General features: G+C 47.7%; 1 protein-coding gene across 1 annotated transcript in view; it reads right to left on the reverse strand.

Moving 5' to 3' along the window:
* Positions 1 to 8788: 8788 nt before the first annotated feature.
* The window catches only part of LOC143983614 (retinol dehydrogenase 16-like), a 55999-nt gene continuing 43144 nt past the window's right edge, over positions 8789 to 21643 (reverse strand). The window contains exon 5 of the mRNA XM_077483532.1: positions 8789 to 9251. Coding sequence (XP_077339658.1) covers positions 9043 to 9251 — 209 coding nt within the window. The 3' untranslated portion in view covers positions 8789 to 9042. The remainder of the gene's footprint in view (positions 9252 to 21643) is intronic.

A 21643-nucleotide genomic window follows, 5' to 3' on the forward strand; every position in this document is an offset into this window, starting at 1 on the left:
ATGTGATGAAGGGGGCGCTGATCTGATATAGGGGGCTCTGATTGATGGGAGGGGCTCTGATCTGATATGGGGGCTCTGATTGATGGAGGGGGCTCTGATCTGATATAGCAGGCTCTGATGTGATGGAGGGGCTCTAATTTCATAAAGGGGGCTCTGATGTGATGTAGGGGATTCTGATGTGATAAAGGGGGCTCTGATGTGATATAGGGGTCTCTGATGTGATGGAGGGGGCTCTGATGTGATATAGGGGGCTCTGATGTGATATAGGGGCTCTGATGTGATGGGGGGGGGCTCTGATGTAATATAGGAGACTCTGATGTGATGGAGGGGGCTCAGATGTGATATAAGGGGCTCTTATGTGATGGAGGGGGCTCTAAAGTGAAATGGGGGCTCTGATGTGATATAGGGGACTCTGATGTAAAATGGGGGCTCTGATTTGATGGATGGGGCTCTGATGTGATGGAGGGGACTCTGATCTGATATAGGGGGCTCTGATGTGATGGAGGGGCTCTAATGTGATATAGGGGGCTCTGATGTGATGGAGGGGACTCTGATCTGATATAGGGGGCTCTGATGTGATGGAGGGGCTCTAATGTGATATAGGAGGCTCTTATGTGATGGAGGGGACTCGGATCTGATATAGGGGGCTCTGATGTGATGGAGGGGGCTCTGATCTGATATAGGGGGCTCTGGTGTGATGGAGGGGGCTCTGATGTTATATAGGGGGCTCTGATGTGATGGAGGGGGCTCTGATGTGATGGAGGGGGCTCTGATATGATGGAGGGGGCTCTGATGTGATATAGGGGGCTCTGATGTGATGGAGGGGGCTCTAATCTTATATATAGGGGGCTCTGATGTGATGGAGGGGTCTCTGATGTGATATAGGGGTCTCTGATGTGCTGGAGGGGTCTCTGATGTGATATAGGGGCTCTGATGTAATGGAGGGGGCTCTGATGTGATATAGGGGGCTCTGATGTGATGGAGGGGGCTCTGATATGATGGAGGGGGCTCTGATGTGATATAGGGGACTCTGATGTAAAATGGGGGCTCTGATGGGATGGATGGGGCTCTGATGTGATGGGTGGGGCTCTGATGTGAAATTGGGACTCTATCTATTGTTCTACTGACTAACCCCCCTCCCCCATCCTTCAGCCAGTTATACTGACTTTGCAGCATAATTTAGTATATTGCACATAAATAAACAGATTGTAAGTTTACAAAGTAAGACATGAGCACCTCTTGGCATCATTAACCCCTTCCCACCCATCTCAGCTCTTTCTCTGGATCTTAAAGCAGAATCAGCAGCTACAAATACTGCAGCTGCTGACCTTTAATATAAGGACACTTACCTGTCCAGGGTCCCTATGATGTCCTCACCCGAAGCAGATCTGTCCCTCAGCTCCAGTTGGAGGCGCCGACATCTTCAGTAAGGGACTCAGGAAGTGAAGCCTTGTAGCTTCACAGCCTGGTTCCCTACTGCGCATGCGTGAGTTGCGCTGCACATCCTCACTGGTCCTTACTGTCTTCTGGGACCTGTGTGTCTCCCAAAAGACAGTGAGGGGGTGGACATGGCGTAGATCGCTGAAAGTGGGAGCAAATACCTATATTAGACGGGTATCTGTTCCCCCCTGAAAGGTGGCAAATGTGACACCGGAGGGGGGGAGGAACCGGAAAAAAGCAGAAGTTCCATTTTTAGGACGGAACACCAATTTAAGATGGGGCCAGGGGTGGGGATGAGGGTGGGACTGAAGGGGGCCCCATCAGGTAGGCCGTACGGGGCTCCATGATTTCTTTCAGCAGCCTGGGCTGGCACACATGGCAAGTTGTTTTTTGTTTAACCCAGCAGGGTAAATGAAATTGAAGCGCTCGCAAGGAGCCTCTCCTAACTAACTATGCAATAATATTATGGTGATCTCCACGCTGTGCTATTATTTTCTGATAGGTGGACTGCCCCCCGCCAGAATACACCAGTCAGCGCTGAGAGCCCTGGACGGTTGGCGATTGGCTGTTGGTTTTCCAGTATGCTCGTTCGACAGAAGCCGGTCTTGAAATCAGATTCTGTCAAACAAGGACCTGTACCGGCTGATTTTGCCCGATGTTGGACCCTTGTGTATGGGGCTTTAGGCCCCCATCCCTCTCTAGAATAATTTCTGTAATAGGCCCTACATCTCCTCCCTTTTCTCTCTCACAATTGCCCCTATAATGGGTTCTAAACCCCATCCAATCCCATGTTTTCTCCTAAAACACTCCCTTTTTTTCTATTTGAAAAGATGGCAGGATAGCTGAGGATGTGTCTTTTGCCTAAATACTTAGGCCCAGCAGGAGAAGTTCCCCGCTTTTCCAGCTTGGAAGGTAGGGAGGCATTTGTTGTCAAAATCTCACAATTTCACTGCCAGAGATGAGTTTGTGGGTGGCTTCTCTAGTCTCTTCTCTCATATCCCGAGCTTGTTGCCAATAGCAGCATTGTTTATCTTTGTTCTGTGATCGAGATGTTGACATGCCCCGTCTGCTGTGACCGCAGCGTGCAAATAACTGCAACATCTCAAGATCTACAAATGGCCCAAAAGGCTGGAAAGTGCATCGGAAATCCGCCGAAAGACCGTCGGACCTAGTCTGCCGGAAAGTCCGGTCGTGTGTATGCGGCATTACAATTCAGTCTAATGTCAGGATATCAGAAATCTTACCTCTGGGACCATGTATGATATGACAGTTCTTCTATAACTGAGGGTGGGGCCACCCATGACCTACCGGGTCACCTCGCCCCCCTCTGACACACGGGGTCTTACCCGTGGCGTCAGAGGGGTCAGGGCCACCTAGTTACATAAACCCCGTATACCCCACCCCCTCTGACGCCACAGAGAAGCCATGGGAAAGTTCCCGTGCATGGGGCGGGGTCATCCAGAATGGCACCATGGGGGCGGATCAGTGGCCTTTTTGTTTTTTTACTTTTTCGGTCCATCGGCAGTGAGCTATAAGAAGATGAATGGACTTTGTGGTACATTTTTATTTTTTAATAAAGAAGTTGCCCCAAGCTGTGTCTTGTTTTTTTTTTATTTTGACATTTTTTGTGGGAAATGGTAGGGGTACAATGTACTCATTACCATTTCACATGGGGGGAGGCTGGGATCTGGGGCTCCCCTTGTTAAAGGGGGCTTCCAGATTCTGATTAGCCCCCTGCACGCAGACCCCCACACTGGTATAGGTCCACAATACATAGGGTTGAGGTGCACTACTGCTGACCGCTGCCCTATGCTGCAGCAGTCCTTCATCAGTATAGGGACTGACGTACAGTCTGCTAATCAGTCACAACCTACTTGTTCCACAAAGGTCCTTATAAGGACTGGTAACTTGGTCTAGGGTGCTACAGTACATAGGGTTGAGTGAGGTACAGTCTGCTATTCCATAAGGACTGGTATAGGTCCACAATACATAGGTTTGAGGTGCACTACTGCTGACCGCTGCCCTATACTGCAGCAGTCCTTCATCAGTATAGGGACTGACGTACAGTCTGCTAATCAGTCACAACCTACTTGTTCCTCAAAGGTCCTTATAAGGACTGGTAAATTGGTCTAGGGTGCTACAGTACATAGGGTTGAGTGAGGTACAGTCTGCTATTCCATAAGGACTGGTATAGGTCCACAATACATAGGGTTGAGGTGCACTACTGCTGACCGCTGCCCTATACTGCAGCAGTCCTTCATCAGTATAGGGACTGACGTACAGTCTGCTAATCAGTCACAACCTACTTGTTCCCCAAAGGTCCTTATAAGGACTGGTAACTTGGTCTAGGGTGCAACAGTACATAGGGTTGAGTGAGGTACAGTCTGCTATTCCATAAGGACTGGTATAGGTCCACAATACATAGGGTTGAGGTGCACTACTGCTGACCACTGTCCTATACTGCAGCAGTCCTTCATCAGGATCGGGACTGACATACAGTCTGCTAATCAGTCACAACCTACTTGTTCCTCAAAGGTCCTTATAAGGACTGGTAACTTGGTCTAGGGTGCTACAGTACATAGGGTTGAGTGAGGTACAGTCTGCCATTCTGTAAGGACTGGTATAGGTCCACAATACATAGGGTTGAGGTGTACTACTGCTGACCGCTGCCCTATACTGCAGCAGTTCTTCATCAGTATAGGGACTGACGTACAGTCTGCTAATCAGTCACAACCTACTTGTTCCTCAAAGGTCCTTATAAGGACTGGTAACTTGGTCTAGGATGCTACAGTACATAGGGTTGAGTGAGGTACAGTCTGCTATTCCATAAGGACTGGTATAGGTCCACAATACATTGGGTTGAGGTGCACTACTGCTGACCGCTGCCCTATACTGCAGCAGTCCTTCATCAGTATAGGGACTGACGTACAGTCTGCTAACCAGTCACAACCTACTTGTTCCACAAAGGTCCTTATAAGGACTGGTAACTTGGTCTAGGGTGCTACAGTACATAGGGTTGAGTGAGGTACAGTCTGCTATTCCATAAGGACTGGTATAGGTCCACAATACATAGGGTTGAGGTGCACTACTGCTGACCGCTGTCCTATACTGCAGCAGTCCTTCATCAGGATAGGGACTGACGTACAGTCTGATAATCAGTCACAACCTACTTGTTCCTCAAAGGTCCTTATAAGGACTGGTAACTTGGTCTAGGGTGCTACAGTACATAGGGTTGAGTGAGGTACAGTCTGCTATTCCGTAAGGACTGGTATAGGTCCACAATACGTATGGTTGAGGTGCACTACTGCTGACCGCTGCCCTATACTGCAGCAGTTCTTCATCAGTATAGGGACTGACGTACAGTCTGCTAATCAGTCACAACCTACTTGTTCCTCAAAGGTCCTTATAAGGACTGGTAACTTGGTCTAGGGTGCTACAGTACATAGGGTTGAGTGAGGTACAGTCTGCTATTCCATAAGGACTGGTATAGGTCCACAATACATAGGGTTGAGGTGCACTACTGCTGACCGCTGCCCTATACTGCAGCAGTCATTCATCAGTATGGGGACTGACGTACAGTCTGCTAATCAGTCACAACCTACTTGTTCCTCAAAGGTCCTTATAAGGACTGGTAACTTAGTCTAGGGTGCTACAGTACATAGGGTTGAGTGAGGTACAGTCTGCTATTCCATAAGGACTGGTATAGGTCCACAATACATAGGGTTGAGGTGCACTGCTGCTGACTGCTGCCCTATACTGCAGCAGTCCTTCATCAGTATAGGGACTGATGTACAGTCTGCTAATCAGTCACAACCTACTTGTTCCACAAAGGTCCTTATAAGGACTGGTAACTTGGTCTAGGGTGCTACAGTACATAGGGTTGAGTGAGGTACAGTCTGCTATTCCATAAGGACTGGTATAGGTCCACAATACATAGGGTTGAGGTGCACTACTGCTGACCGCTGTCCTATACTGCAGCAGTCCTTCATCAGGATAGGGACTGACGTACAGTCTGCTAATCAGTCACAACCTACTTGTTCCTCAGAGGTCCTTATAAGGACTGGTAACTTGGTCTAGGGTGCTACAGTACATAGGGTTGAGTGAGGTACAGTCTGCTATTCCGTAAGGACTGGTATAGGTCCACAATACGTAGGGTTGAGGTGCACTACTGCTGACCGCTGCCCTATACTGCAGCAGTTCTTTATCAGTATAGGGACTGACGTACAGTCTGCTAATCAGTCACAACCTACTTGTTCCTCAAAGGTCCTTATAAGGACTGGTAACTTGGTCTAGGGTGCTACAGTACATAGGGTTGAGTGAGGTACAGTCTGCTATTCCATAAGGACTGGTATAGGTCCACAATACATAGGGTTGAGGTGCACTACTGCTGACCGCTGCCCTATACTGCAGCAGTCATTCATCAGTATGGGGACTGACGTACAGTCTGCTAATCAGTCACAACCTACTTGTTCCTCAAAGGTCCTTATAAGGACTGGTAACTTAGTCTAGGGTGCTACAGTACATAGGGTTGAGTGAGGTACAGTCTGCTATTCCATAAGGACTGGTATAGGTCCACAATACATAGGGTTGAGGTGCACTGCTGCTGACTGCTGCCCTATACTGCAGCAGTCCTTCATCAGTATAGGGACTGATGTACAGTCTGCTAATCAGTCACAACCTACTTGTTCCACAAAGGTCCTTATAAGGACTGGTAACTTGGTCTAGGGTGCTACAGTACATAGGGTTAAGTGAGGTACAGTCTGCTATTCCGTAAGGACTGGTACAGGTCCACAATACATAGGGTTGAGGTGCACTACTGCTGACCGCTGCCCTATACTGCAGCAGTCCTTCATCAGTATAGGGACTGACATACAGTCTGCTAATCAGTCACAACCTACTTGTTCCTCAAAGGTCCTTATAAGGACTGGTAACTTGGTCTAGGGTGCTACAGTACATAGGGTTGAGTGAGGTACAGTCTGCTATTCTGTAAGGACTGGTATAGGTCCACAATACATAGGGTTGAGGTGCACTACTGCTGACCGCTGCCCTATACTGCAGCAGTCCTTCATCAGTATAGGGACTGACGTACAGTCTGCTAATCAGTCACAACCTACTTGTTGGTCCGAAAAGGTCCTTATAAGGACTGGTAACTTGGTCTAGGGTGCTACAGTACATAGGGTTGAGTGAGGTACAGTCTGCTATTCCGTAAGGATTTCTACTGGGGCTGCTTATTATGAGGGGCTCCCACCATCCCTGTGCTATGCTCATTATGAGGGGCTCCCACCATCCCTGTGCTGACTTCCTCCTGGGGCTGCTTATTATGAGGAGCTCCCACCATCCCTGTGCTATGCTGACATCCTCCTGGGGCTGTACCTCTGCTGTGCATATTATGAGGGGCTCCCACCATCCCTGTGCTATGCTCATTATGAGGGGCTCCCACCATCCCTGTGCTATGCTCATTATGAGGGGCTCCCACCATCCCTGTGCTATGCTGACTTCCTCCTGGGGCTGCTTACGGTGCAGGTGTCAGTGCTGTATATCACGGTGCAGGTGTCATTGCTGTATGTCACGCTGCTGATGTCAGTGCTCTCTATCACAGTGCTTCTGTCAGTGCTGTATGTCATGGTGCTGGTGTTAGTGCTTTATGTCACGCTGCTGATGTCAGTGCTCTCTATCACGGTGCTGTTGTCAGATCACTCTATCACGGTGCAGGTGTCATTGCTGTATGTCACGCTGCTGATGCCAGTGCTCTCTATCACGGTGCTGGTGTCAGATGACTCTATCATGGTGCAGGTGTCATTGCTGTATGTCACGCTGCCGATGTCAGTGCTCTCTATCACGGTGCTGCTGTCAGTGCTGTATATCACGGTGCTGGTGTTAGTGCTTTATGTCACGCTGCTGATGTCAGTGCTCTCTATCACGGTGCTGTTGTCAGATCACTCTATCACGGTGCAGGTGTCATTGCTGTATGTCACGCTGCTGATGTCAGTGCTCTCTATCACGGTGCTGCTGTCAGTGCTGTATATCACGGTGCTGGTGTTAGTGCTTTATGTCATGCTGCTGATGTCAGTGCTCTCTATCACGGTGCTTCTGTCAGATGACTCTATGACGGTGCAGGTGTCATTGCTGTATGTCATGCTGCTGGTGATCATCTCCTGCACCCTCTTCTTTGCCTACCCTGACCTTCCCTCTCCTCCATTGCCTTCATGCGCTCCACAGTCCTGAATTGTCACAACAATTTCACATATAAAAAAAGAATGCTTGTAGTTTTTGATCCCAAAATCACATCATACATGTGTTATATCATTGACCATGTGGTGGGACTATGTTTGCACAGCTATTAATTATTTTGTGGCTGCAAATTTGACCTGTAGGTTTGCAAAGTTCGCCTCCCATTGAAGTCAATGGGGCCCGCTGCGAACGTTACGGTTCGCAAACTATCGGCCGCGTTCGCGGTCCGCGTTCGCGAAACGTCCCGTCGGAAGTTCGTCCATCACTAATCCCTAGTCTTCACTTATAAAAACCCTGCCTGTCGGTGGTTTTTAAAAATTAGACATTAATATTGCTTTAATGTGAAACTTGTGCTTGCTTTTTCTTCTGCACAGATGCTTAGTTCCCGGTTGAATTTAAGCAGATAAGCAGTGTACAGGGGGGCAACAGGGCAAAGCACGGGGCTCAACAAGGCAGAGAACAGAGCTCAGCAGGGTAGAGTACAGGGGGCTTAGCAGTGCAGAGTACAGGGGGCTTAGCAGTGCAGAGTACAGGGGGCTTAGCAGTGCAGAGTACAGGGGGCTTAGCAGTGCAGAGTACAGGGGGCTTAGCAGTGCAGGACACAGGGGTTTAGCGGGGCAGGGTACAGGGGATTAACAGGACAGTGTGCAGGGGGTCAGCAGGACAGAGTACAGGAGGTCAGTAGGGAAAAGTACAGGGGTTAGTGGGTATAGCACAGGGGGCAGAAGGTCACAATGCAGGGGAGCAGCGGGGCACAACACAGGGGAGCAGCAATGTATGGTACAGGGGGGCAGCAGTATTTTGTAACAGCATGATATTACAAGCAGTGGTGAACAACATAGTAGTAAGTCTGACCGGAATTTCCTCCTCCTCTGTATAACTGAGGGTGTGGCAGGGCCTTTGACCTATATACTTTGTTCTAAAGGGTATGACTCTTCCTCATCATTGAAAGCTGAAACAAACAATAAATTTGTTCATTAGTCAGTTATGCCACCCATAAGACCTTGTAATAGGGTTTTCCAATCATTGATAATTGGCATCTGTGCAGATCTACTATTACAGTCTCAGGTGGATACTGAATCTGTATTGCAAGGAAATACCCCCGACGAAGCGCTGAGACGATTCAAGCGTGTTTTATTCATAAATGTGTAGCACCCTCTACAAATGTTATATATCAAAAGATATACATGTGGAAATACTATGTATTACAATGCAATGCATGTGGGGTGAGATGGGTATATAGATTGATATAGATATGTAATAAGGTCACAGTAATAAAAATATGCAATTGATTAAAGTAAAAGAGATCTTTAAAAAGAAGCTAATTGCTTTGGAAGGTTGGTTGAGCTTTTCTTTGTGCTTAATCATTTTTCATTTAGGTAAATCTGGGGAGGAGTCGAGAAAAGAATCTGCCACACATGCAGGAAGATATGACAAGGGTATGTAGATCAGCTTGCCATACCAGCCAGCAGAATAACGTGTCCATGGGTGCACTGCAGTTAGGGCATGCTCCATACAATCTGTAACAACTGTGATCTTTGGGTTGGTCATGGAACATATCTTATCAATGAATCCACAATCTGTAAAGAAAAAAAATAGAGTAAGTCTAGAGTATCCAGAAAACCTGTCAATAATATCTATCATAGACCAGATATAAGAGGTTTGTAAATGCGTGACTTGATAACAACAACAATTGAATTACCAAAAGGTTCTGTTATGGCCACTGTGACCTGAAAATAGGATTTTTATATACAGCTTACCTGTAAAATCCTTTTCTTGAGAGTACATCACGGGACACAGGAGCTTCATTACATAGTGGGTTATATAGGCACCTCTGGTGATTAGACACTGGTTAACCCCCAATTAAGGAAAATTCCTCCCCTATATAACCCCTCCCATATGGGAGGCACCTCAGTTTTGTAGCAAAGCAATAGGAAACCACGTAAAACCCAAGAGGGGCGGGAGCCCTGTGTCCCGTGGTGTACTCTCAAGAAAAGGATTTTACAGGTAAGCTGTATATAAAAAATCCTATTTTCTTGATCATACATCACAGGACACAGGAGCTTCATTACATAGTGAGATGTCCCAAAGCAATGCTCAGATTGAGGGGGGGGGAGACACAGATCATAATTATAGACCGTCATGGACCAGAGGACCTAAACTGCAGCCTGCAGTACACTGCGCCCAAAGGCGATCTCCTCTTGCCCTCTGACATCCACCTGATAGAATCTGGTGAATGTGTGGACTGATGACCAAGTTGCAGCCTTACAGATCTGAGCCAGGGAGGCCTGGTGATGCACTGCCCAAGAAGCACTTACAGCCCTAGTTGAGTGCGCTTTCACTTGAAAAGGAGGGATCTTCCCTTTAACACTATAGGCCTGAGAAATAATCTGTCTAATCCACATTGAGAGAGTGGATTTTGATGCCACCTGGCCCTTCCTAGGGCCTTCCGGCAAAATAAATAAACAATCAGTTTTCCTTATCTGAGCAGTTTCCTGAAGATAGATACTGATTGCCCTTACCACATCCAAAGTGTGCAAAGATTCTTCTTCTGCGGACTGTGGGTCCGGAAAAAAGGATGGTAGGATTACATCTTGATTCAAATGGAATCCTGAAACCATCTTAGGCAGAAAGTACCTGTTGGGACGCATTACCACCCGGTCCTTATGAATAATTAGATACGGCTCTTTGCTGGAGAGAGCTGCTAGTTCTGACACTCTTCTAGCCGTGGATATGGCTACCAAGAAAACCAATTTTTTAGTCAAAAGAACTAACGAAGCCTGATGCAAAGGTTCAAAAGGCTGCCCCTGCAAAGCCGAGAGAACCAAATTCAGATCCCATGGGCATACCGGAGGTTTGACTGGCGGCCTTATCCGCATAGCCCCCTGGATGAAAGCCCGCACCAGGGAATGCGATGCAAGTGGCTTCTGAAAAAAACACTGACAAGGCCGAAATCTGCACCTTGATAGTGCTTACGGCCAAATTCATTTCTAGGCCTGACTGGAGGAAGGCCAAGATCCTGCTGATGACATACTTTCTAGGATGCCATTCCCTGAGTTCACACCAGGAAACATATGCCCTCCAGATTTTGTAGTAAATAAGCCTGGAGGCCGGCTTTCTGGCATTGACCAGAGTAGAAAGGACTGGCCCCGAAAGCCCACCGTCTCTCAGAATGTGGGTCTCAGCAGCCAAACCGTCAAATTCAGACTGTGTAAAGCAGGATGGTAAATTGGACCCTGTGAGAGCAGATCTGGCCGGAGAGGGAGGATCCACAGCCTGCCTACTGCCAACTTCATGATCTCTGCGTACCATGGTCGCCTGGGCCAATCCGGGGCTACAAAAAGAACCGACTTTGTCTCCCTCTTGACTCTTCCCAGGAACTGCGACAAAAGCGGGCATGGGGGGGAAGGCATAAATCAAATTGTACTGATCCCAGGGAACTGTCCGAGCATCCGACCCCTGAGCGAGTGTATCTCTTGTCCTTGACACGAATTTGTCCAGTTTTCTGTTGAACCTGGACGCAAACAGATCTACGTCTGGAGTACCCCACCTGCTACATATGTTCCAAAACACGTCGGGGTGCAGAGCCCATTCTCCTGGGCACAACTGCTGGCGGCTCAGAAAATCCGCCTGCCAACTTTCCACTCCTGGAATGAAGAATGCAGAAAGGCATGGAACATGCCTTTCTGCCCAGACAAGTATGCGATTCACCTCTTTTTGCGCAACCAGACTCCTGGTATCGCCCTGGTGATTGATATAGGCCACTGCTGTGGCATTGTCGGACTGAACCCGAACAGGGAGACCCCGTAGTCTGAAAGACCAGTTTATGAGAGCCATATAAACTGCCCGGATCTCCAAGACATTTATGGGCAATAGCTTTTCGATCGCAGACCATTTCCCCTGCGAGCACGTCTCCTCCAACACTGCTCCCCAGCCTGTCAGGCTGGCATCTGTCGTAATAATCTTCCATGGAAGAGGAAGAAAAGTTTTGCCTTTCAGCAAATTCTCGGTTTGTAACCACCAGACGAGACTCTTGCGTGTCCCTGGGGATAGACGCATAGGAAGATCCAAGGACTGGGGCTTCCTGTTCCAAGCTGCAAGGATGCATCTTTGCAGAGGCCTTGAGTGGAACTGGGCGAATGGAACGGCCTCGAAGAAGGCGACCATTTTCCCTAACAGTCTCATGCACAACCGAATGGGGGAAGATCTGCCCAGAATTAGGTGCACCAGATCCCCAATGGCCAAGGCTTTTCGCCTTGGTAGAAACACCTTGCCCTGAGCGGTGTCAATAACCATACCCAGGTATTCCAACCTGGTAGCAGGCTGTAGGGACAACTTTTCTAGGTTTATAATCTAACCTAGGCGTTCCAGGTGTTCTAGCGTTCTGGTAACACTGTGGTTCAGGAGCGCTACTGTTTTCTCTATGAGAAGAAAATCGTCTAGATAAGCCATGACGGCTATACCCTGAGCTCTTAGGTTTGCCAAGAGAGGGTCCAGAATCTTTGTGAAGACTCGAGGGGCCGTAGCGAGCCCGAACGGCAAGGCCACAAATTGAAAATGGCACCGCTCTACCTCAAACCTTAGATACTTTTGGTGTGCGGGAAAAATTGGCACATGGAGATATGCATTCTTGATGTCTATTGATGCCATAAACTCTCCCCCGATCAGGGAGGAGACCACAGTGCGAATTGACTGCATTCGGAAGGACCAGATGCGTAAAAAACGGTTCAGATCCTTTAGATCCAGGATAGGTCTGACACTTCCATTTGGCTTTGGAACGGTGAAGAGATTCGAGTAAAACCCTGAACCCGGTTCTTTTGGGTCCACTTCTACTATCACCCCCTGGGATAGTAAGTGATCTAAGGCCAGAAATAGCGGTCTTTGCTTTACTGGGTCCCTGGGGATCCTTGACCTTAGAAAGCGAGAAGGTGGAATCTCCTGAAACTCTAGCTTGTAGCCCAGAGATACCGAAGAGACCACCCACTTGTCCCGGATCTCTTCCCGCCAGGCTTCCACAAACTGCAGGAGCCTTCCCCCCACTCGGCCGAGCGGGGGCGCCCCTTCACAAGGAAGCTTTTGGGCTCTGCTTGGCAGGCTTTCGCCCCCAGGATTTCTTCTGCCCCTGGGCCCGGCCTTGAGCCTTTCCTGTAGAGGAGGGTTGAGAAGGCCGTCGCCACTGCTTAGAGCTTGATGCTCTGGGAGAGAGAGAATGCCTAAATGATGTACGTTTGCTCCTTTTGACTGGAAGGAGAGTAGATTTACCCCCTGAAATTTTTTGGACGAATTTGTCTAATTCTTCTCTAAACAAACGTTCCCCTTTAAACGGGAACCCAATCAAATGCTTCTTGCATGATAGCTCAGCTGCCCAATTCTTTAGCCATAGGGCCCTTCGCATGTGTACCAACAGGAGAGACAAACGAGATGCTTGTTGGACAGAATCCAAAATCGCATCAATCATGAAACACAGAATTTGAGGTATTTCTGCATAATTCTCCACTTCCTCACAACCCCACAGCTGCGACTGTAGGTTGCACTACAGCACCAGTCATGGAAAAGGAGGCTTTTAATAATGTTTCCAGCTTCTTATCAGTTGGATCTTTAAATACCTAAGCATTATCCAAAGGACAGGTCAGGTTTCTATTCACGCAAGAAACAGCCGCATCGACAGATGGGACCCCCCCATTTCTTGGTGAAACTTTCCTCCAGAGGATAAAGCATAGAAAACCTTTTAGGAGGAGCAAACAGTTTATCGGGATGTCCCCAATCCTCATACAACAATTTATCCATTAAGGGATGAATTGGAAAGGAAAAGGCAGTCTGTGGGAATTTTCCTGACTCCCAGGGAAGAAACAGAGGACGTAGCGACCTCAGCAGCAGGCATTCTGAATGTGGTATGCACCAATTCAGTATAATATTGCACCTGTTTTCTGAGCGCCTGGGAGGAGGGGACTCTCTCCTCTTCCTCTGATTCATCCGACTGCTCATGATCCCTGTCCCAAGACAGGGATCTCTCCTCATTGTCAGAAGTGTCATCTGAAAGAGGAATCTCAGCAGAGGGAGGGGATCTACCCCTTTTCCTGCTATCTTTCAGGGAAGCTGAAATAAAATTCATGATTCTCCCTTCAAAACCCTCCAATGTAGCCCTAAGGGAGTCCTAAGTGACTTATACCGGGGCTGAAATATTAGGAGAGGCTGACAGGGGCACTGACTCATCCTGTGAGGCTGGCTCCAGTCTTGCAGGGGGGGATGGTAACCTACAGGCATTTTTAGAACCCCTAGACCTAGGCGGTGACTTACCAGTGCCCTTGTTACCTCCCCCTGAGACCCTCTTACGAGGAGACATGAATGAATGAAAGAAATACTTGTATAGCGCACAATGCGAACTGAATCTCCTCTAGGAGCTGCCACACATAGTCCTAAGCTACAAAGCAGAGGTACTAGTACAAAGTGCAATCACTGTTGTGCTTAAAGTCTCACAATAAATATATATGCTTAAACTGCACAACCTGATGCTGAGTAGGTGTCTTAGGTTTGCCTGGATCCAATCCCTTAGGATGCTTACTGCCCACAGCTCCTGTGTCTCCACTTACAGCCCCCTGACGCTTTGGGCTTTTTAAAACTGCCGCCTGGTGCCTGCGCAGTACAGCGCCGTGAACACCGACATGCACGGCTCGCAACCACACTCCCCCCTCCACTATCAGTACGGGAGCGCGCTCGGCGCTCGCGCATGCATGAGGACCGCCGGCATCCAGGGGGGAAGGGAATCGCCATCGGAGCTGCGTGGAACCCCCAGACTACGTGGGACCCCTGTATTACCTTCATTGTGGCAGAGATTGCAGTGGAGACGTGAGTCATCTGGGAGAACCAGGCTTCACTGAGCGTGTGTATCTGAAAGGCATTTAAGTATGCATCAGGCTGCTCTTACTCCCTCTAGTGGTGGAAACCAGGTAAGACATACAACTACTCAATGAAGAAATCCATAATATAATTTCCTGGTGCCTCCATGGCAGCATACCTGTGACAAGCTCCGCCTTGGCTCCTCCCTCAGGACTAGTGAATATTATAAAAGAAATCGTTAGCACAGCCCCAGCATTCTCCTTTTTTTCCTCATACCTCATGGCAGTGAATCCTGGTCGGCGTCCTTACCTTCTGCATTCGGCAGCTTCCGTCCGGGTTCAAGCCTCTCCCGGACGCAGTTCCTTCTCTTGGGCAGCTAAACGCGCTTATAAGGTTGGAAGTCCCTTCTGTAGGATCTTTTGGGACAAGCAGTTTGTCTCTTAAGTAAGAGCTTTATCTGCAAGTTGATCAGGCACCAGCTCGTTCATGGTAACGGAGGCAGCAGCTATTTCTACATTTCTTTTTTTCCCTCCTTCTTTCCTTCCCCTTTTAGGTTTTACATCTTTGTCTTTTTCTCTCTCTCCCCTTCGTCCTTTCTCTTTCTTCTTCCCTCTCTGTCTTCCCCTCCTCAACTTTCCATTTCTGTCTTTCTTTTGACCTCTCATTTTTCTTTTATTTTTCGTTGCTTCTTTTAGAGGAAAAACCCCTCTCCTAGACCCTGCCATTGTTAGCTCCGTAGGAGCCGCGCGCGCTCAGCCCCGGCACTTTATTCGCCCCCTCGGCGTTCCCCGCAGTGCTCTGCGCATGCGCCGGCGGTGCGAGGCTTCCGGGTTTCCGTTCCGCCGGTCGGCGCATGCGCAGTAGTTCCCGGGGGCCGCCGCGGCCATTTTGGATAAGGGCATGGTGACAACTATGCCATTAAAACATTAAGGACAGGATAGAGGCGTGCCCTGCCTCTCCTGTTTCACTATTTATCTCCCTGTCGGCCTCAGTGGGACGCCTGTGGCTGCAGGGAGTACTGCGTCTCAGAGCTCCAGGGAGCAAATACCCATTCCTTTTAGGTAAAATAAATAAATAAATAAATGTAAAAAAAAAAAAAAAAAAAAAGGGGAGCGATTAATTAAATACTTTAAGATAAATATATTAAATTATTATATAAACAAAATTAATAAAAATAGATGTTCATCTGGGTTAAAAAAAAAAAAAAAAAAAGACAAAAATAGAGAACCCATTATTTATAGAGGTAATTTCACTTTTACCAAGTCAAGACATGGTGGGTTGATCTTTCTTCTCTAAAACTATTTTCTTAGCTGCTGCTTCTGCTAATCCGTCTAGTATGAGCCATTTGCCGCCCGCACAAGATCCTACTCTACACCTGAGGTAAGGACCTACGTCCAGGTAAGTCGATACACTTTTTCAAAAAATGGATAAAAGAGTGCACTGTGGCTGGTACTTTTATGTATTTCAGTCCTATATGCCAGAAGACGTCTAAGAAGACCTCAAGGCAACATGGAGACGATGATGACTCTCGTCACAGCAGGTCATCCAGGGGAAAGCATCGGCCCAAAAGCGCCGTCATTCATGCTCCCCGAGACCTAGATCTCCAAGATGTCAGCCCTGTGGGGCTACCCCACTTCCAGACAAACTGATCTGTCGAAATTGCATCAGGGACTATGCAGCGGACAGAGAATCTGAAAGTCTCCAAGTGGCGGACCTACTTAAGAAAGCAGTAAATGATTCCCCTGCGGAATTGGTAGCTACAATGCCGACGCAGCAGCCAGCATCTCCTCCTCAGGAGCAAACGGCTGAGGCTCCCATTCCCGGGCCGTCCACAAGTGGAATTTCTTGTCCGACCCTTGCATCTTCCTCTAAAAACATCAGGAAGAGAATGCCATCTCAGTGGAATCATCTGATGACCTAGATGCCTCTGGCTTTGCTTTCGCCATGGTACAGCTTTCTGTACAGGCAGTTAAACAAGAGATCGGCTGGGAAGAGACCAACACAGAGGTTAAAAGTCTAAATCGTACTTCCCCTTTCTCAAATGCCAGATATCCTTTTTCCCTCTCATGGACGAGATCAGGGATGTGATTGAAGAAGAGTGGAAAAAGACAGAGAAAAGATTCTCCATTAATCAGTTGGGAACGTTATACCCTCTCTGAGGCTAGTTCCGCAATGCTGGAGGGTTCTCCAGTGGTCGATGCAGCAGTGGTAAGGTTGGCAAAGAATGTCACGTTGCCCCTGGAAGACTCATCTTCTTTAAGGTCCCACTGGACAGGAGGATGGATCTCGATCCAAAAAGGCTTACCAGATGGCAGGCAACGCCTGTAAATCTGTGATAGCTCTGACATCAGTGTCAAATGCACTACGTGTCTGGATTAATAATATAGATTCGGCAGGCCAACAGGAAATCCCAAAGGAGGATGTAATCAAGGCCTTGGATGAGCTGAAGCTCTCAGCAGACTTTATTGGTGAAGCCGCCATTGATTCAATTCGTTGCTCCGCAAGGGCAATGCTCTTGGAAAAGCACACAGTCTACGTTCCTCAAGACCTGAAGGCAGAGACCAGTGCCTACCCCACAGGATTCCACTAAATCCTTTGGACGCCAGGCCAGCCCAAGCTATGGGGGCCAGGTTAAAACACTTCTCAAAGATCTGGGAACAAAAGTGCAGGGATCCTTGGGTAGTCTCCACAGTCAAATACAGCCATTTCTGGTTGTCCCTAGACAAATCTCCCAAGGACTTCTTCTCCCCGAAAAGGGTGTCAAGGTTCCCTCCAAATAAAAAAAAAAAAAAAGAGCGGAGGCACTACAGCGATTTCTTCTCTCCTTGCAAGAACAGCAAGCAGTAGTCCCAGTGCCTCCATCAGAGAGTTTTTCGGGTTGTTACTCCTGTATTCTAGTCCCCAAGAGAAATGGAGGGTGGAGACCTGTGATAGGCCTAAAGAGACTAAACCCCTTTATCTTCCTAGAAAAATTCAAACTGGAGTAACTACAGATGATTATTCATGTAGTCCAACCAGGGGACTGGTTATTGTCAATAGGCTTGCAGGACGCTTACCTGCGTATACCGATACTCCAGTTCCAGAAGTATCTGAGATCCATTTGGCTTCGGCACGTCGCCAACAGTCTTCACAAAGACCCTGATTGCCATCATAACCCCTCTGAGGGAATTGGGGCTTCAGGTATGCCATTACTTGGACGACACTCTACTCCTGGCGGAGGATCCAGCCCAGTTAGGGGAACACAGGAACATTCTTTTGACAACTCTAGCAGAATTCGGATGGAAGATAAACCAGGAGAAAAGTCACCTTTCTCCAACCTAGGAGATGGTTTATTTGGGTGCTCTGTTCAATAAAAGGAACAGAACAGTGGCTCCCCCACCTCAGAAGGTGACATCCATTATTCAACTAATGAAGAAAGTGAGTACGAGATCCTACCTGACAGTCTCAAACTGTTTGGGCCTGATAGGCCAGATGTCGTCATGTATCCCTATGGTCCCCTGGGCCCATTAGCATTTGAGACATTTCCAGCTGGAGTTCTTGAGACTGTGGAACAGACGGTATCTATCCCAAACCATACACTTGACGACCTTGATGCTCAGGAGTCTACGTTGGTGGATGAAGAAACAGACACTTCTGATTCCGCGCCCATTAGGGCATGTCGACTGGATCACAATTACTACCGATGCCAGTGCAGCAGGTTGGGGAGCACACTGCAACCAGATTTCAGTGCAGGGAAGACGGTCCTTCCATACAGCAGGCTTGGTGTCAAATGTCCTGGAGGTCAAGAATGGCCTACCTCGCATTTCTATCCCTAGAGTTCAAGATTACAGGGAAACCAGTTCTCCTCCAAATGAACAACAGGGCTGCAGTATCTTATGTACACCGGCAAAGGGGGACACACAGCAGGTCCCTCCTGAAGGAGGTGGAACCCATAATTCTCTGTGCAGAAAGGAATCTAAAGGACCTGAGGGCAGTCTATCTGCCTGGTCATCTCAACTCGAGGGCCAACAGCCTTTTCCACAGGTTCATTGATGCCAACGAATGGTCTCTACACCCGGAGATTTTGACTGGATAGTGAACTAGTGGGGTCCCCTTGAGCTAGGCCTATTTGCAACAGCATTCAATACCAAACTCCCAAGGTTCATTTCAAGGCTTCCTCACCCCCAGGCGGAGACAATAGATGCCCTCTCAGCCCCCTGGGCATGCAACCGGGCCTATGCCTTCCCTCCACGGCCTCTCATTCCAAGATTCTTGTCAAGACTTATGACGGAAACCACGACGGTGATAGCGGTCATACCGTACCGGCCAATTCCCCACAGCAATGTATCTGAGTACCCGGCCTCCAGTCAAGGTTACAATAATACCTCTTCTCCTGTCGCAAGGATGTCATACCCATCCAGGCCCCTGCAGGCTGGACCTTCACATCTGGCAGCTGAAAGAGAAAGGTTCCAATCCCTAGGGTGTTCCAATAAAGTGATCGCAACCTTGCTCAAGGCAAGAAAACCAGCCACAAACGGCATATACGATAAAGTGTGGAACAAGTTCAGGGCCTTCATGCTTGGCAGAAGCTGTAATCCAGGTTCCCCATCATCCTCTCAAATTCCTGAGTTTTTGCAGGCAGGCCTAGACCTAGGCCTTGTAAGAGGTACACTAAAGGTACAGGTATCAGCGATTTCAGCAGCAACCAGTAGAAGATGGGCCGAGGATCCTTTAATAATCCAGTTCTTCAAAGCTGTCAAAAAGATCCGACCGCCAACAAAACAATCCTTTCCCACTTGGGACCTTGCTATCATCCTTATTGTCCTTAGCCAATCCACCTTTCTGCCCCTTCGGAGTCAGCATCACTCTGGAATCTAACCTTGAAGCTAGCCTTCCTGATAGCTATAACCTCTGGCAGACAGGTTTCAAAGCCCCAAGCTTTAGGAACAGATCAAATTCACATGATATTCTATCCGGTCAGAGTAGAACTCAGAACAGTGCGAGGATTTATTCCCAAGGTTGCATCATCCTTGAACATGTCGGAACCTTGGGCACTCCCAACATTTTCTGAACAGGACTCTGGCTCTTTTCATGAGCTGGACATTGCCTCCACTTTGAGATGCTATCTGCAGGGGATCCATCAGGCTGTTTATAATTCCCTGGGATAAAAAAAAACAAATAAAAAAAAAACAAAACAAAAAAAAACAAAAAAAACAAAAAAAAACAAAGGCAAGGAGGCATCAGCAAGAACGATTGACTCATGGATCGTTAAACTCATCCACAAGGGGTACAAGACAAATGGGCTGGAACCCCCTTCGGCGGTCAGGGCGCACTCCACCAGAGCGGTTTCTGCCTCTTGGGTGGTAAGAGCGAATGTGTCAATTGAAACTATTTGTAGGGCAGCGACTTGGTCGTCCCAACATACTTTCCGAAACATTACAGGGTGGACCCAGGGGCTCTCTCATCAGTGGAGTTTGGCATATAGGCAGTCACATCAGCTTTTGCTTCTTATAAATAATAATTTCTTTAAAATAAACTTCTAAGCATCATCCCACCCATCTTTAGCTAGTTATTTGTCACAGGTATGCTGCCATGGAGGCACCAGGAAAACAGAAAATTGTACCATACTTACCGTAATTTTCTTTTCCTGGTGCCTATCCATGGCAGCATACAATCCCACCCTCGGTATTCTATATTACGGAGAATGCTGGGGCTGTGCTAACGATTTCTTTTATAATATTCACTAGTCCTGAGGGAGGAGCCAAGGCGGAGCTTGTCACAGGTATGCTGCCATGGATAGGCACCAGGAAAAGAAAATTACGGTAAGTATGGTACAATTTTCTGTTTTATATAGGATTAACTTCCCTTACCCGTCCTCGCTGCAGGAATTGCTGAAAACAGACAGATTCCAGCCTTCACCCATCACGGTGGGCAGAGTTGTGCCAACCTCCAGGTTTTTTTGGGGTTCCTTCTCAGAAGAACCTCCTACCTGGACCTTGTAAAAGACTCTGCCAGAAACTTTCGTGCCACTATGTAAATAGTACACCAAGTCTGGTTTTCCCAGAGCCCAGCCTTCCAATAGGAGAGGACTTACAGGCAAAACCGTTTCTTCGGATGACGAGGTCCGGGTACCATATCATCTTGGGAGCCAAAAATCGGCCCGAGATATGGATCCGGATTGTTGTAGCCCTTAGGCCCCCGCAGAGATCTGCACAGAGCTTTCTTTATAGCACATGTTTTACGTGACCAACCACCATAGACACTGGCGAAAAAACTGAGGTGCCTCCCATATGGGAGGGGTTATATAGGGGAGGAATTCTCCTTAATTGGGGGTTAACCAGTGTCCAATCACCAGAGGTGCCTATATAACCCACTATGTAATGAAGCTCCTGTGTCCCGTGATGTATGATCAAGAATTTTTTTTTTCTTTGTTACAAGAGAAGTAAAGGATTTTTTTTTCTTGATTCATAATTCCAGTGGATATAAAAAGTCTACGCACCCCTGTCTGGTTTCTGTGATGTAAAAAAAAATGAGATAAAGAAATCATTTCAGAACTTTTTTCACCTTTAATGTGACCTATGAATTGTACAACTCAATTGAAAAACAAACAATCTGAAATCCTTTTGGGGGGGGGGGGGGGGGGGGAAGTAAAAATAAAAAAATAAAATAACGTGGTTACATAAGTGTATACACCCTCTTATAACTGGGGATGTAGCGGTGTTCAAAATAAGGCAATCACATTCAAATTAATTTTAATTAGGAATCAGTGCACACCTGCCACAGTGGCGACTGGTGAAGCTTTAGGATGGGGGGGGGGGGGGGACCAGACTCCGCCCCTCCTTTCTGACCCATCCCACTTCTCATAAGCACCACCCTTTATATAATCCACCCACTCCATCCATTCCACTAGCTTCCACCCATAGTGACAGGAGTATTTAGCGAGAGAAAAATTAAGAAATTTCTACATTGCTTTAAACAGCTTTACAAAACCGTGATCTAACATCATATGTGACAGAATCATCAAAGACATCATACTCAAATTAAAGAAGAATTTTTAAATATTTTAAAATCAGATTTAAAGGGGTTGTAAAGGTAAATGTTTTTTCACCTTAATGCATTCTATGCATTAAGGTGAAAAAACATCTGACAGTGCCTG

The sequence above is a fragment of the Lithobates pipiens genome, unplaced genomic scaffold (assembly GCF_037356315.1).
Source record: "Lithobates pipiens isolate NorthernLeopardFrog02 unplaced genomic scaffold, aLitPip1_a1.2 Scaffold_16, whole genome shotgun sequence".
Lineage (NCBI taxonomy): Eukaryota > Metazoa > Chordata > Amphibia > Anura > Ranidae > Lithobates > Lithobates pipiens.